Raw genomic sequence first — 15,660 nt, 5'->3', positions numbered from 1 at the left:
CCACACAGAAACAGTAACATGATGTATTTGTCTGTTTTTGTTTGCGCTATAATCGACAGGCCGTGAATCCTTTAGTCTGTCACATTCGCCTCCAAATCTTGAAGGGTTAGACCAGACATACAAAATCAAGTGTATTGCTTCCCTCTAGCGGCTAATGTGGGAACTGTGGCATTAAAATGAAAATGCTCCAATTTATTTTGAACATGGAAACTGAAATGAAATGGAAAAAAACAACGATTTTCTCGCCTGTTGTCAGCACGGATGTAGATGAGGTAATTAAAGATGAATTTGTTTTGTGCTTAACGCTATAACAGCTCAAATATGCAACTATGATATGAAGCGTAACACTCGGCTAATAAACAAAAGAGGATAAGCTACTTAGGGGACAAGTTTCTGGCTAATCCTCTATTTATAAAGACCAGTTTTGCACCTAATTATCTTCCAGTGCCCTTTTATCGGGCTTGTGCTGTGCTGTGTTGATACCGGAAGTCATATGCTTACTTCCTGGCAACCTGGGAGTCCCTAGCAACCACAGAAGAAAACAGGCAGAATAATGGCGAAGATAATCGGTGCCAAAAAATCCCTTTGGCAACAAGTGTGTGATGGTAAGATGGAAATTTTCGGTTTCCCAAGGCGTTTGAAAAATGTATTATTAAAGCTATGTTTTTGTTTAATGTGTTTTGAAGAGTATGAAGCTGAGCAGCCCAGTCCTCCCAGTGCTGTGTGGACGGATACCAGTTCAGCGAGCACTCAGCTTTCCCAGTACAGCGCCAGTACACACTCCCCTGTCTTCTATGGACTCACCACAGCCAAGGTCAGCTGTACAACTATCCCTATCTGCCACATTAGTCTGGTGCATGTCACTCCAGCATTCTCTGAAGTAATTTTGGCAATCACCAATTTCATCAGGTGTTTGTGGATGATGATCCCCTGACAGACTTTGACCCTCTTCTGTGCCACCCTGCTCTGGCTGGCTATTCTGTGTTAGGAAAACCTCCACCTTCAAGCCGGAAACACTCATCAGCAGCTGACACTACATCGCCTCCACAACTCCTTCAACGTAAGATAAATGGACTGTTTGCAGGATAAATCTGTGAACAAATGTCTCTGCCATTCTCGTCCGTAAATATTGTGTGTGTGTGTGTGTGTGTGTGTGTGTGTGTGTGTGTGTGTGTGTGTGTGTGTGTCAGGTCCTGTCACACGGTTTGTGGAGCAGAGAGTGTTCCCAGTGTTGTTGCCTGGATTGGAGGCTTTACTGAAAGAAGCCCAAAAGCAGGGCTGTTTCCAGGTCAGAATTTCTTCTGATAAATATGTAACTAATAAACAAACGAGAGGTGACCCATAGGGCTGGGTATCGTTTAAAAAATTACGATACCAGTACCAATCTAAGTACTCTCAGTGATACCAATACCAATTGAGTACTTCCTTGGATACCCATCATGTGAATAGAAACATTAAATTCCATAAAATGCCACCACTCCTCCACATCTAAATGTTTAGATTTTTGATGATTTGATTTGATGATTTTTTTTATTTTTTATTTTTATACAATGCAACTTGTAGCTGCTGGGGCAGTGGGCCAATAACGCTTGTGTGGATGACTGTGAGCAAGGCAAACAAATAGTATCTCTGGGTGTAAAAAGGATTGATTGAAGGCATCGTTTGACAGGAGATTTTTTGATACTGCTTGGTATAATTTATACTACCGATACCCAGTCCTAGTGACCCATATTTCAAGTTTTATTTAAGTTTTAAGTTAATCCAAAGTAATTCATGCATTTGGTTGTACTTCACTATAGTAAAAATCTGTATTTTCTGTAAGTTTTTCGGTACTTCTGTTTCCATTTTGTTTTTAGTCTCATTTATTTCATTGCTGTAATCACTATATACTTTGTAGATTAGGATTTGACCTACAAAACGTATGATCAGGGTATAAAATAACATGAATTGTTACAGATTCAATGATTCAATTACCCTTTAGTATATGAAGTCATTTAAATTCACTTCAGTAGACAGTACAAATGCTATTTACAGTTTACTGCTTAATCTACAATAATAAAGCTTACTGTAACTTTTGTGATGTTACTTTGAATGCAGGACTTCACATATAATGGAGTGTTTTCACATTGTGACCATGCTACTTTTATAATCGGAGTACTTTTTTCAACCGCTGCAATTTGCATCACATTGATTGCTTTTTTTTTTCAGCGGAAAACAACATTATTTAATCCATGTGACTTCCTAACTGAGTGGCTCTACAAGTACGAGCTCCATTTTCACTCTTTAATGCTCACCTCATATCATGAATACTCTTAAATGTCATATTTTAGCTGTATGTGTGTCATGCGTATCTCTCTCTCCTCAGCCATAACCCTTGCAGGCAAGGACAGAGCCCGGTGAACTTCCATGAAATCCACTTTGTAAAGGACTGGCTCAGCATGCAGTAAGTATTTCCTCAAGCTGCCACCTGTCACACACACACACACACACACACACACACACACACACACACACACACGACTTTGGCATTCATGAGTTTCATAGTGACTAGGTTCAAGTTCAGTGTCTGAAGCATTAAATAAATATGAATTTAAAGGAACAAAAATATACAAAAACAAAAATGTACTTTCTACCTCTCTCGCTATCCTCAGTTCTAGGCCTCCCATCCCTCTGTTTCTGCTGCTGAGTGAGGATCAGGCTGCTCTGCTCATCCAGGCTTTCTGGAGGGGATACAAGGTATACTGGACTAAACTAAAGACAAAATGCTGTGTACAAGCCGTGTGTCCAATTGTTTATCAAAGCACTAGAATGTGGCGAGGACTGGTAATGCAGATTGTTGGAAGAAATGACAGGTAGCTGAGACACGTGTAAAAAAAAAAAAAGTGAGAAGTTTGGAAAATAAGCATAAAGTTTTAGAAGATTGTCATAACAAAATACAGGAGGAAATACTCTGGATTCGTATTATGCTCTAGCTATGTACTCATCACAACTTCAGCTATACTGTATATAGTGATACTGACAGGGCTAGTCCGGCTGGCCACTTACCAAACTTTTCAAATTGATTTCAGAAGCAACAGTGTGGAAAAAATTAGGATTTTGAAGTAAAGAGCGTGACGGAACCCTGCACATTCAGCCTGTGTGTGTGTGTGTGTGTGTGTGTCCATTAGGATACAATACGCACCCTCCTGTGAGTACATTGGCCCACAGTGCGATCTTGTTGTATAATCCCATCCTGCTGAAAAGCCCCCACCATCCACCCATCCACAGGGACTGCAATTTCATTTCATTTTATTCAGCAGTTTGATTATGTCATCAGTGATGCCTAGCTTAATTCCATCCTGTGTGGGTGTTGTGATATAAATAGGCAATACCAGAGGCGAACAGCAGCAATTTCCCCACAATCACACACTCCCATTCTGCTTCACTCAAAGATAAACCTCCTGTGGTGTAAGGATGTAAGCAGAGGTTATGTTTTTGTTTGTCACTCCCGAGGCTCTCATGTTGTTTTTTTTGTTTCTTGTCCTTCGCCGCTTGAGGGAGGATTCAGTTTCAGTCTCGATGCACAAACCATTGAGAGGAAAGGATGCCAGCTGTTCTGTCATGTACAATTACCTTCTGTTTCAATGATCTGAAAATCTATGTTTGCACATGCATTCATGTGGGCATGTAGATGAATGTAAGGGTTGTGCATGAAAAGTTGTTATTATATGTATATTATGCAGGATTTGTCATTTGTTAAAACACTGTATTCAAAGTTGGCCTCTCCTCCCTGACTCAACAAGCAAGCAAGGGAGAGAGAGAGAGAGAGAGAGAGAGCAGTGGTGAGAAACAGAGCTGTGAATCAGATAAATAAAACATAATTTTTGTCCTGTCCTCTGTGGCCTCTCTGCTCTGCGTGTGTATCACCCTGCAGAGCAGAAAGAGAACGAGACAGTGACGTAACCTGGTCGCTATGCTACAAGTCACGACCTCACACCCTGTGCGCTGGTATTGGCTGGAGGCCACACACCCACTGACACCCTGAAACGTCCCAAACACAGCAAAAAAAAATTTAAAAATACAGGCGGAGTGCAGGGTCTCTGTAGATAGATACACCGCCACACATATATAGTGGGTCATAAGTGATGACTAATTTAGAGGAGTTACTTTTGTTTATTCCAGATTTGGTCTACTATTGCAACAGCAGGGGGCAACACCTCCTATTTCTTTCTGTTGCAACATAAAATCTGATTAGCCTGTGCTCACATCAGGTGGCAGCAGTGAGTCAGCTGCCTGTCACTCCTCACTGTGTTTACACTGAAATAAGAGAGGTTCAGTTGGGCCACTTATAACACTGCAGCCTGCCACCCAAAGGGATTTAGAGGAAGAGACACACATACAGAAAGAGAAAAAAGAGACAGCAAAGTGGGAATGGAAGGATATAAGGATGAAGCTCAGGGCTATGTTTGGAACATTTTTGGATGGATGGGTGACAAAAGGGAGAAACGAGGCGAGTCAAGCTGATTCTGCAGAGTGGCCTTGGATTAGGAATTGGGCAAGATGGAGGGAAATACATCTGTAAAGGGTAAGAATAGGCCAAGAGATGAAGGATGAAGCCTCTGAGAAGCTCGTGGAGGCCGTGAGCACTGCACAATCAGGGTCTGAGTTTGAGGGTTGGCCTCTTGAAGAGACAGAGGATCATAACTTATTAAAGACATATAGGGCGGAGATATTTTGGGTAGGCACTGAGCAGGCGTTCTGTACTGTGTCGTGGCTGCTGTTACCTTGACTTAAAAAACAGCAGTTACAGCAGCAGTGGGCAGTAGAGCAGAGATGAGGACATCGGTACAAACAGTCATCCGGAAAGCACTGATGCACTGTAAAACATCATTAGTTCCTGTGTGTACTTCTGTGTTTTGCAAATAGCACTCTCCTATTGTCATAACATACTGTGCTTCACAGATTACATATCTAAGTGAACAAGATATACATTACTAAAATCTGACTGAGAGATTTGAAAATAAACATGTTTTTAGGGGTTTATGAGACTAATAGGATTATGGGATTTTGCTGTGGAAAAGTGCAAAAAACATTTGATTCCGTGATGATTCTTATGTGACTTTTGAATTGAGTGATGATGCCAAGATGATCATTTTTATATACGTTTTATCCAAATTGTACATCCTTTTATCAAAATAATATGTTCTCTTCAACCTTATAACTCCCCCATAGCCTCTCTTTCCCCCTCACTCTTACACTCTCTTTTCTGTTATATAACCCGCCTGACGCAGCGCTGACTGCAGAGGGTGTGTGTGTGTGTGTGTGTGTGTGTGTGTGTGTGTGTGTGTGTGTGTGTGTGTGTGTGTGTGTGTGTGTGTGTGTGTGTGTGTGTGTGTGTGATAAAGACAGACAGACTGAGGGCCTGGAAGCAGGGAAAGAGGGTATTTTTGTCGATTGGAATGTTATCCCTCTATTATTAATCCCCATCAAAACATATTGAAGACTGAGGAAGAGCAGCAGCGGAGATACAGAACACACAGAGGCACAGTCTCTCACACACACACACACACATCTATGACCCAGACAATGTGATTGTCTCTTGTTTCACTCACGTAGAACTATAAAGCGTTGCTAGGGCTAAACATATTACATAATCTTCTTTACGCTGTGCGCCTTAGCCCAACTCTAATCCATTCATCCATATCTGCTACTGTAATGCACACATATGTACATGCACACACACACACACACACACACACACACACACACACACACACACACACACACAAACACATACCACTAATCACTAAGACTTCTCAGACTCTCTCAGGTCTAGTCAGCTGAGTGGGAGTAATGTGGCTGCTGTGTAATAAATAGGCATTACAATTACTGTAGGCTGTCAATATCCTGGATGGTTGTGGTGAGGTAGAGAAGCTTTTATCATAATCATTTCCAGTGTCTCCATTTGCAGATGTAGATTTATGAAGCATACTCACATGTTGTGGTTGGCCTTGCCCTAACTATAACCCAGCACTGTGCTGAGTAGCACTGCCTTGTCTAACCTAACCCGACATAGTAAATCACGTTCGACTACCCCCACTCCAACTCAGATCAGATGAGATACGAGTGACTATGATCTGTTTTTTTTCTTACGTCATTTTATTGCAGAAGTGATTATCAATTAATCTGTCGGCAAAAGATTAATGAGCAACTATTTTGATAACCAAATAATTGTTTTCGTCATTTTTTAAGCAAATATCCCAAAAAGTATTTTGGTTTCAGCTACTTAAATGTGATGATGTCATGCTTTCTTTGTCATTTATTGTAGTAAATTGATTATTTTGGGGTTTTGGACTGTTGGTCAGACAAAATAAAACTTCTTCTTTGAGTGTGAGAAATAATAAAATGCATTTTTCAGTTTTCTTACATTTTCTTGACTGAAGTAGATGTTCTTTTTCTTAGAGTAACTATTTAATGTCTTTGACAAAATGGAATAGTAGCTGTCTTATGTTCCTTACGTGTCTGAGGAAGTTCTTGCATTAGTAGTCCCAGTTTTTGTCACAAAGTGGGGCACAGTGATTGGTATTCCACTTGACATAAACTAGAGCTGGTCAAAAGAATCACACAGAGAGAGAGAGAGAGAGAGAGAGAGAGAGAGAGAGCAATAAAGAGAGATAAAGAGAGAGAGCTGTATAGTGAACAGCAGAAGTAGGTCTGTGATTCCAACTGAATGATCTGAGGGCCGCAATAGATGAATGGTTTGAATGAAGGTCCAGTGTTTAGTCGGTGAAGAGCCATGCAGTGACACTCATGCAGAAAATTAGTCACAGGCACTGAGGACCTCCAGTAGCCAATGGCTCTGCTTCAACCTCACTTCCCCCTTCTGTAAAGGGACTGTATGGGCATCCTGAATGGAAGAATGAGTTGGACTGATGGATGGAAAGGCCTACACATGTAGTCCTGGGATATCCACTTTCCTCTGCAATACTCAAAGTATTTTAGATCTTATGTACTTCTAAGTGTTCTTGCAAAGGACAATGGAGTCACAGTGTAACCACTTACTGTACCTGAGTCTACAGAGCCACGATTCAATTTACAGGTTGCTTGGCTGGTTAAACTTTGATGAAAGTGTTGCGCAACAAAATGTGTTTGTGTGTGTGTGTGTGTGTGTGTGTGTGTGTGAGGGGTATAGAGGAAGCTGCGGTGGATGGGTCCTGTGCAGGCTGTCAGCGCGGTTGTGGCCAGTTCTTCCAAACAGAAGCCATTGTGCTGCTGCAGAGTGTGAGACGAGGAGAAGAGTTCAGTCTCACAGGCAGCTTTGTACAAGAAGGAAGGCGGCTTAAGGCTGTGCATTGGGATTGAAGTGTGTGTGTGTGTGTGTGTGTGTGTGTGTGTGTGTGTGTGTGTGTGTGTGTGTGTGAGTGAGTTTGTGTGTGTTGGTGTGTGTGTGTGTGTGTGTGTGTGTGTGTGTGTGTGTGTGAGCGAGAGGGTAAGCAGGGCAGACTGTGCGCAGTTTGTGTCACGTTGTGCTTGTATGCATTTTGTGGATATGTGCTTGTGCTGCTGCCAACTTTGAGGGGAAATGCTAGTAGAGCTTAATAGGATTGAGATTCTTTTTTTGGTGCTACTGTGGAGTGTGTGAGATTTTTTTCCATGTGCATGCATGCACCCTTTCACTGCCAGCTAGTTATTCTAATTGCTCTAATACCAGCCTTCATGCATGCACACAGCATGAGTAGAGTGACTCACGTGCACAGTGAAACAGACTCTGGCACGTGTGCAGTGACATTGAGATTATACCAAAAAGATACTGTATTATCAGAATGATTCAAATTAGGAAAAGTAGATGACAAGAAAAACATAATTTTGTTTCATACATCAAGTTTAAATGTATTAAAACTTATAGAGAGCATGTATACAGACACACAAACACACATACACACACACAGAGCCCTGGCTTCATGCGCAAAGTCAAAACAATACCTTACCCCCACTAATCAGCAGTGCTGATGCACACAGACAGGCTTCAAAACAGTCACGCACACACTCAGCTCAGCTTTTTGTCTCCTCACTTTCACACATGAACTGTCAGCATCCTGTAGAAAGCTTGTATATTCAAAAAGTCAGCTTTCCAAGAACTGAGAAAAACAGTTTTTGTTTTTGTCTTTGTATGTTGGTATGTAGTGTGTGTGTGTGACACATTATAAAGAAGTGTCACGGGGGGGTCCTAAGCCCATCAAATATTTCCCTCATGCAGGAGTAACTGATAGTAACAGAAGCAGAACTTGAGGTGTAAGATTTGTGGAGGACAAAAATGGAAAGTGACATTGAGTAGACATGGCCACACAGGCACAAAGCAATGAGCAAACCCGACAGACTCCGACCACCCCCTCCCCTGCCACCCTTCCTGACCCTCATTTCCATTTCTATGGTTTGCTCCCATCAGCAGAGGGGCTGTTGCAGCACTGTGACACCCGGTGAATTAACTATCAGAGCTCACAACCCATTCCTCAACCCATTTGCCAGGCTGCATGTTATATAACAGACCCACTTTTGGAGAGGTAGGAAAACAGGATTGGAGAAACTAGAGGCAAGAGAGAATACAGAATAAAGACGAGATTTATGGATGTAGAGAGATGAAGCATTGATGTGCTGGAGAGTATGGAGATAATAAGGTGTTGTTGGCAGGGGAGACTGAGCACTGAAGGAGAGGAGAGGAAAGACAAGAGATGACCAGAGACAAAGGAGGGACGAAAAGGAAGGAGAGGAAGGCCTAGTAGTAGTCGTAGTAGGAGGAAGAGATGAAGAAGGGAAATGAGAATACACTGTTCAGGGACATTTTTCTGTTTACCTACAACCGCCAGCCTATTTAGCAATCTCTCAGGAAAGCCTGCATCCCACACATGAGCACACAGCAACAACAAGAAGTGTCCCCCAAGAACGAAAGCATAACTCATGTTAACTACAGACTGGACAGAGAGGAGAATCAAAGACAGCTCACTGACAATTAGGCCGCATTGGTCAACAGAAGGATTTGACTGATTTATTCATTCTGTTGTCAAGAGTGTGAATACACCCAAATGAGAGCATTCAAACTCATATGAACACAGACACATAAAAACACACAGTTATTGAAGCATACATTGCGAGTGCTCTAAATAGGACTTTTATAGACAATGCTTGTGGCTTATTGATTAGCCTCCAACATAATTAAGTTATTGATGATGTTTTCTCATTTGTATTTATACACGTGCTGCCTGCACACGTGTGCTGTATGTGTGTGTGTGTGTGTGTGTGTGTGTGTGTGTGTGTGTGTGTGTGTTTGTGTGTATTTGTGTGTGTTCTGTAGATCAGGGTACGCTCAGATGTGCAGGAGCTGCGCCAGTGGCAGAAAAAACTGAGAGAGAACCATGACATTGCCAAAACTGTCAAGCAGTTTTGGGCCCGGCAAGAAAGCAGAGGTGAGAACCCACACACACACACACACACACACACACACACACACACACACACACACACAGGCACTTACACACACAGACATGGTATCACTGAATGCCAGGCCCGAGGGTTGCTGGCAATACAATACCATTGATCTTGAATTTTCTCCTGTGGCCGACAACAGCTGCTGATAGGCAGGAAGCCAACACATACACACACAGACACAGACACACACACAGACACAGACACACACACACACACACACGCACACACACACAGAAGCTAGAATGCATATATATCAACCCATACAGCACTATATACACTGATATACAGTCACAGGCACACACACGAAAACTGCAGGGATACAGTATTCATCCCAAACAGAGGTTTGAAGTTGAAGCAGAGAGATGAGGACCGTAGTGACACAGAGAGAGAGAGAATGAGGGCAGTGACAATGATGGAGAAAGAAAACAGGCAGTGAAAGAGAGAGAGAGAGAGAGAGAGAGATAGAGAGAGAGAGAGAGAGAGTAGATGACGAGTGAAGGAGAGAAAAAAATGTCTGTAGGGCTCAGGGTGTATTTGTGTTTGAGAGAGATAGGGCAGAGGATGGGGGCTGGGGATGCATGTGGAGAAAGAGATGAGGGGGCAGAGGGAGGGGGTGAGATGGAGACAGAGAGGTATAAAATGATGAAATGTGTGTATGTGTGTATACTGTGTGCACACGCGAAGGACAGAGGAGAGCAGCTGAGAATGCAGGCTCATGTCCACTGTGACTGACGTAGAATTAGAGCTCAAGGAGAGTGACAAAACTTTGTCCTTGGACACACACACATATACACACACACTCACACCAGCTGCCAAAGGGTACATTGGGATAATTGTGGTTCAGGACAGCTAATGTGAAAAAAACCTGTGATGTGATAATTTAAAAAACACATTAACATTTTTTGTAGGACATCCAAAAAAACATTTTGTGATTTTGTTGTTCATTTATTGTCCCAGTTGCCAGTAGCCATCCAACTACAACAGGACACACCTTTTGTTCACCTTTTTGTTTTGTTTCCCACCCTCCTACGTCACCTTACCAACACGTGTTCCAGTTGTGTGCAATTAAGTGGATGAAAGCTAGTCAGCAAGTGGACAGAAAAGTAAAAATAGAGAGCTAAAAGTGATGGATAAATGGTTGAAATGTACAGATTCTTGCGACCATATAAAACAATTAGAGGATACACTGTGCTTATACCTGCAATAGCTGATTTTTTTGGGTCACCTAGGGGCAGAGGAAACAAGTTGTGAACATAACAAAATAACTTTTTAAGTCAATATAAAAACTTAGCCAATTGTTTCCTGTTGACACATCCAGCAAATACAGATCAACATAGCATTCATTTTAGAGTCATGCTTATTCAAGCCCAGTATTCATTCTCATTTTGGCTTTTACTTGTGCTTTACCTTAAGCCCAAGGGGTAATATCCATCTCTGTAGAAGTTAAATGCTCCACTATGTAAACCAGCTTAACTCTAACTCTGTCTGTCAATTGGTGCCAGGCAGACATTGCACCAAAGATTTTAAGGGCTTTTTTTTGGGTGAAAATAGCTGCCAGTTCTGCCCAATAACAAGACGGTGAGAGTGGAACAGACTGAAACAGTAAAGTAGTCAACCATAAAGCCCAAATCAACGAGCTGAATGATGCTATAAAACTCTGTAGAGCTGAAGGGAACTGCAGAGATGGGTGATTATTCTCTGTGGCACTACATATGACCCCTTTCAAATTCAAGAAGTCATGTAATCCGCTGTTAATATGACAATATTGATTGTAGCCACTTTAAATGAAAGTGCATGTAGAAGATGACAAACACGCACCCTCTCCAACTTCCACACCAAAACTGGTCATTTCTTGTCACACACAGACAATGAACCACCGTGTCATAAACGCAGGTTGTTTCCACGCTGACACATTCCACACAACAAAGGCACTCGCTGCAGCCGACGCAGGCCGACGAACATTCTTCCACTGGGGTGCCACAGCCTCACTGTGCTGCTGCTGCTAACTGCTGCTACCTCTACTGCACCACGACTGCTGACCTGACATTCTAGCAGGGGGCCTGGGGACGTGTGTTGTATGTCTGTATATATGTGTGTGTGTGTGTCTGTGTGTGTGTGTGTGTGTGTGTGTGTGTGTGTGTGTGTCTGTGTGTGTGTGTGTGTGTGTGTGTGTGTGTGTGTGTGTGTGTGTGTGTGTGTGTGTGTGTGTGTAAGAGTGTTTGAGAGTATACAAGAGTGTCTGCCCAGACTTGTATCCTCATTGGAGGCCATTTTATGACCTCTTCAACTGAATCTGAAATGGATGAGAATGGGAGAGAATCAGAAATGTGTGATATAGGGGCAGGGAGGGAGGGATGGAGGGAGGGACGGAGGGAGGCATGGAGTGGAAGAGAGTGCTGCTGAAGTTGCAGTTGGTTTTGCCTGTTGTTGTTTTGGATGTAATGAAGCGAGCGCTGCTCTCTGGCGCTGAGATAAATGACCCACGTTAGGGACAGAGAGGCATAGAGAGGGTGTGTTATATAGAGGAAGAAATTATTCAGGGAAGCCCCCTCCCTACTGTATACACGCTCTTTAAGTTGATCCAGCAACAGCTGCACTCATCTCATTTGACCCAAGGAGACCAGCATGCGATAGCTCTACTGCCATTTCACATTTCACAGTATGAAATCAGAATTAGTCAGAGATGGAGAGGAAAAAAAATAAGGCAGAGCAAAGTGAACCAGAGAGCAGACACACACTGATACTTCAAGGTCAAAAGGTCATGTCTCATTGGACAGGTGCAGCTCTCAACAGCTCATGAATCACCACGACTGTCCTTGACTCTAGCCTAGAATGTTAGATGTTTACTATCGGGCAAAGAGTAGTCAGCCAACTTTGAAAATACGTTTCCCCTTGATGGTATTAATAGTAATGTCTACTCATATAAGAATAGCAATTCATGTTGTCAATAGTATCATGAGATTAAGCAGTTACATAAACATGTACGTCATTACAGTTATTAGTCCCATGTCTGGCCAAAGTTTCTTCTTCATTTATTATAAAGAACTCCACATTATATTTATAGAGGGCACGTTATATACAGTATATATGTCATATATAACTATAACAAGCACTTTTTAACACTTGACTGACCACCACAGTTACAGTCATTAGTGCGTCAGTCAATTCAAACATCTGTCGCTGCCACCGGTTACAATCCGGTTTATGGCTTTTGTCACAGTGTAAATGGGCGAATGGTGTAAATAGCTGAATGTACAGTAGCTGTCTATTCAACATAGTATCACCTCCATCCATGTCAAAGCCGTTGCCTTTTCACAAGCAGATAACAAAAGGCCACCACAAAAGCCTTACAGCTGGCACGGAGAGCAAGTGTTAGTAACTGGCTGAATCATGATATATTTAACATGTTCCCAGTTTTTCAGCCCAGGCCTTTACTTAAAAGACTGTAACTGTGGAAAATGCCTCACATTATCTTCTGATAAACCTAAAACGAGGACTGTGGATGTTGTCCATCACTTACATTGTAAGCACATTTGGAGAGGAACCTTTAATGATCAGTATGAGCTTGAGGAATGAATACAGCAAGAAATATCTATTTCAGTGTTGACTGTTATTTTGAAAAGTTGTTAATCTATCCTTTAACATGCAATTATCAATACATAAAGCTTGTGGTGTAATTACATGTAATTTACATATGTCTTTGTAGTTTTGCAAATAAAACAGAGGGTTGCAAAAATGTATTTCTAAGAGGATTTTTTATCTAAAAGGATAATTATCCATTTGTACTTAAAAAGTTTTGCAAAATAGTCTAGACCAAAAAAAAAAGCTTTAGCAGAACATTTAAGGATTCAGCTGATTATTCTGTGAGCATTTTAATTTTTGTGGTGCAAAATGACATAATTCTCTTCTTACAGCCTGTCAGAGAAACAATGAAACCTATTCGTATTAAGGATGCAGCTCTTCTTTGTCTCCAGTTGGCTCGGCCATCACAGATCTTCCAGAAAGCCCTCTGTCGGGCAACTTGGATGTGTCCATCCAAGTGGTTTCTCCTACCCCACAGAGCACTGTGGTCCACACTCCCACGAACCAGATGACCCCTGAGGGCGGTGAGTGGCTGACCCCCAGCCTCCACACTGCTGCACAGACTGATCTCCAGCCTCTGCACCATCACTGATTCATTTCCTGGGGACTCACAACCTGACCTAATCTGCCGGTACTATTAACTTACTGTAAGTCATCAGCTATGTGTACAGACTTCTTTTGGTGTTTCAAGGCTATTAAACTCTGTTATGTTGATGTCAAACTGACCGAAGTGCTCAGTCAAACAAGCCATTAAAAACCCCTGTAACCAATTGAACATGGATTTATGGTCTAATATCCGTGTCTAATTAGTTGATTGCTTTCACTGCCTTTTTGATGGATCACTTCCCTTCACCATATAGTACGTTTCACATATTATATTGTCGGGAGTAAAACCTCTTGTGTGCTTGTAACAGACTGTTACCTCTTAGCACCTCCAGCTGATGACTCACTGGAAGATAACCAAATCGTATTTCCTTTGCTTGTCATTTCCTTTCTCCTGAGCAATACATATCACTCCACAGAAGAGGATGTAGTGTTTCCATTCAAGCCAGGATTTGACGCCAGAAAGGTGACTTGGGGTGCAGAGCAGCACGGTCTATCCTGTTTATCAGGAAAGGAAATGACTCTGTCCGGGAAACAGAGGATAAAACATAGTGTTTAAAAACGTCACTGGTGGGTGATTGACAACTATCTGACAGAGCAGCAAAAAGGAATGTTTAATATCCAATATCCTCCTTAGATTTTACAAGTGATATAACCCTGTTATATATTTCCTTGAGTTTGTAGTCACATGTTAACCCCAGTAAGGCAAGAAGGACATATTGTATACGATATTCAACAATAAGTATTTTAACAATAGTATATGTATTTAATGGAAATGGAGATGGAGATGATAATTGTCACAGATGAAAAAAGAGACACATAATCTGTTGTGTGGGAATTTATATTTAGATATTCACAGCAGTTAGAATATTTCTATTTTTCTAATATGGTTTCTGCTTGTTGTTCCTAATAGTGAGACATACTGCATCGCAATATATGTCTGAGTCCAGCACTTTGAGCTGTCTGTTTTGTGGCAGTTAGTGATCAAAAATCATCTTAAATGTCACAATCAACGATAGAAAGTTCATGAAATTTAACTTGCAAAAATATTAAGGATAAAAAGGCTGCCTGCTGCTCAACTAACTGTAGTTTGCTCTTCTTCATGCCAACTCAAAGGACTGCAGGTCAAAAGTGTTTTCTCCTGACTGTGTGTCGATTAAGCTGAGTGAATAAAGTGCACTCCTGGCATATTTCCACCACTGTGCCTCCAACATAGCCGAGTGGCTACTTGTGGTTCCCTCTCCAGTGTCTCTGCAGAGCAGCAAGGCAGTCTTGTGACGGACAGCTTTCATGACCACCCCAGTCACTGATGCACAGCATCTCACAGTGAGGCATAAGGAGAGTCATGTATCTTCTTTTGCAGGTATGCGGATGCCTGGGAGACAGCTGCCTCTGGGTGAGGTGATAAAGCAGCCCATTTCATTCTTGGGACATCTGATAGTGCAGCCAGCTCCATGGAGTCTGGCAGCACTGGGCCCAACTGAAACTGGATCACACGGCAGCAGGAGGGAGTGGGCACCAGGCTGTCAGAGCAAAGACAGATAACAACTGGCTCTGCGCTGTAATTCCAGGCTGAAAGTGGAAGTGTAAAATACAACTGTGTTTACAGATTGAGATCCTGGTGTTGAGACAGTAAAACTGAAACATTTTAGCCTTGTCTTAACATACGAGGTAGAATAAAATAAGAAATACAATAACTTTATAGGGGACATATCATGCACATTTCTTTTACACAGCCCCTCACCTCAGCCTCTGTCTTAAACAGGCTGTTTTACCTCCTGTCACATTGAGGCCCCCCTCCCAAGGAGTTCACACTGTTCTGATTCTGAAGTTGCATCTTCCAGTGGATCTGGACATTACATCAACAAACTACGAAACAAAGTCCGAAACCATTTATGGGCATGCACAACTAGCCATTTTCAGCTCTGGTACTTGTTCTTGGATGTATGCAGCATGCCAAGTGTTCTACAAACCTCTAAAACACATAGGATGCCCTATATGACCTTCATTATT

At 42.1% G+C, this 15,660-nt stretch overlaps 1 protein-coding gene across 1 annotated transcript; it reads left to right on the top strand.

Moving 5' to 3' along the window:
- The first annotated feature begins 553 nt into the window (after positions 1-553).
- On the top strand, positions 554-15,138 carry iqck (IQ motif containing K). The gene is made up of 10 exons (XM_053338694.1): positions 554-605; positions 687-814; positions 910-1,060; positions 1,191-1,288; positions 2,209-2,261; positions 2,366-2,443; positions 2,652-2,736; positions 9,329-9,440; positions 13,437-13,675; positions 15,011-15,138. The coding sequence occupies exons 1-9, from the start codon at positions 554-556 to the stop codon at positions 13,634-13,636; spliced, it is 957 nt and encodes a 318-aa protein (XP_053194669.1). The 3' UTR covers positions 13,637-13,675; positions 15,011-15,138.
- Positions 15,139-15,660: the final 522 nt, after the last annotated feature.

This window comes from Scomber japonicus, chromosome 18 (assembly GCF_027409825.1).
Source record: "Scomber japonicus isolate fScoJap1 chromosome 18, fScoJap1.pri, whole genome shotgun sequence".
Classification (NCBI taxonomy): Eukaryota; Metazoa; Chordata; class Actinopteri; order Scombriformes; family Scombridae; genus Scomber; species Scomber japonicus.
This window is presented reverse-complemented; position numbering and strand designations above follow the sequence as displayed.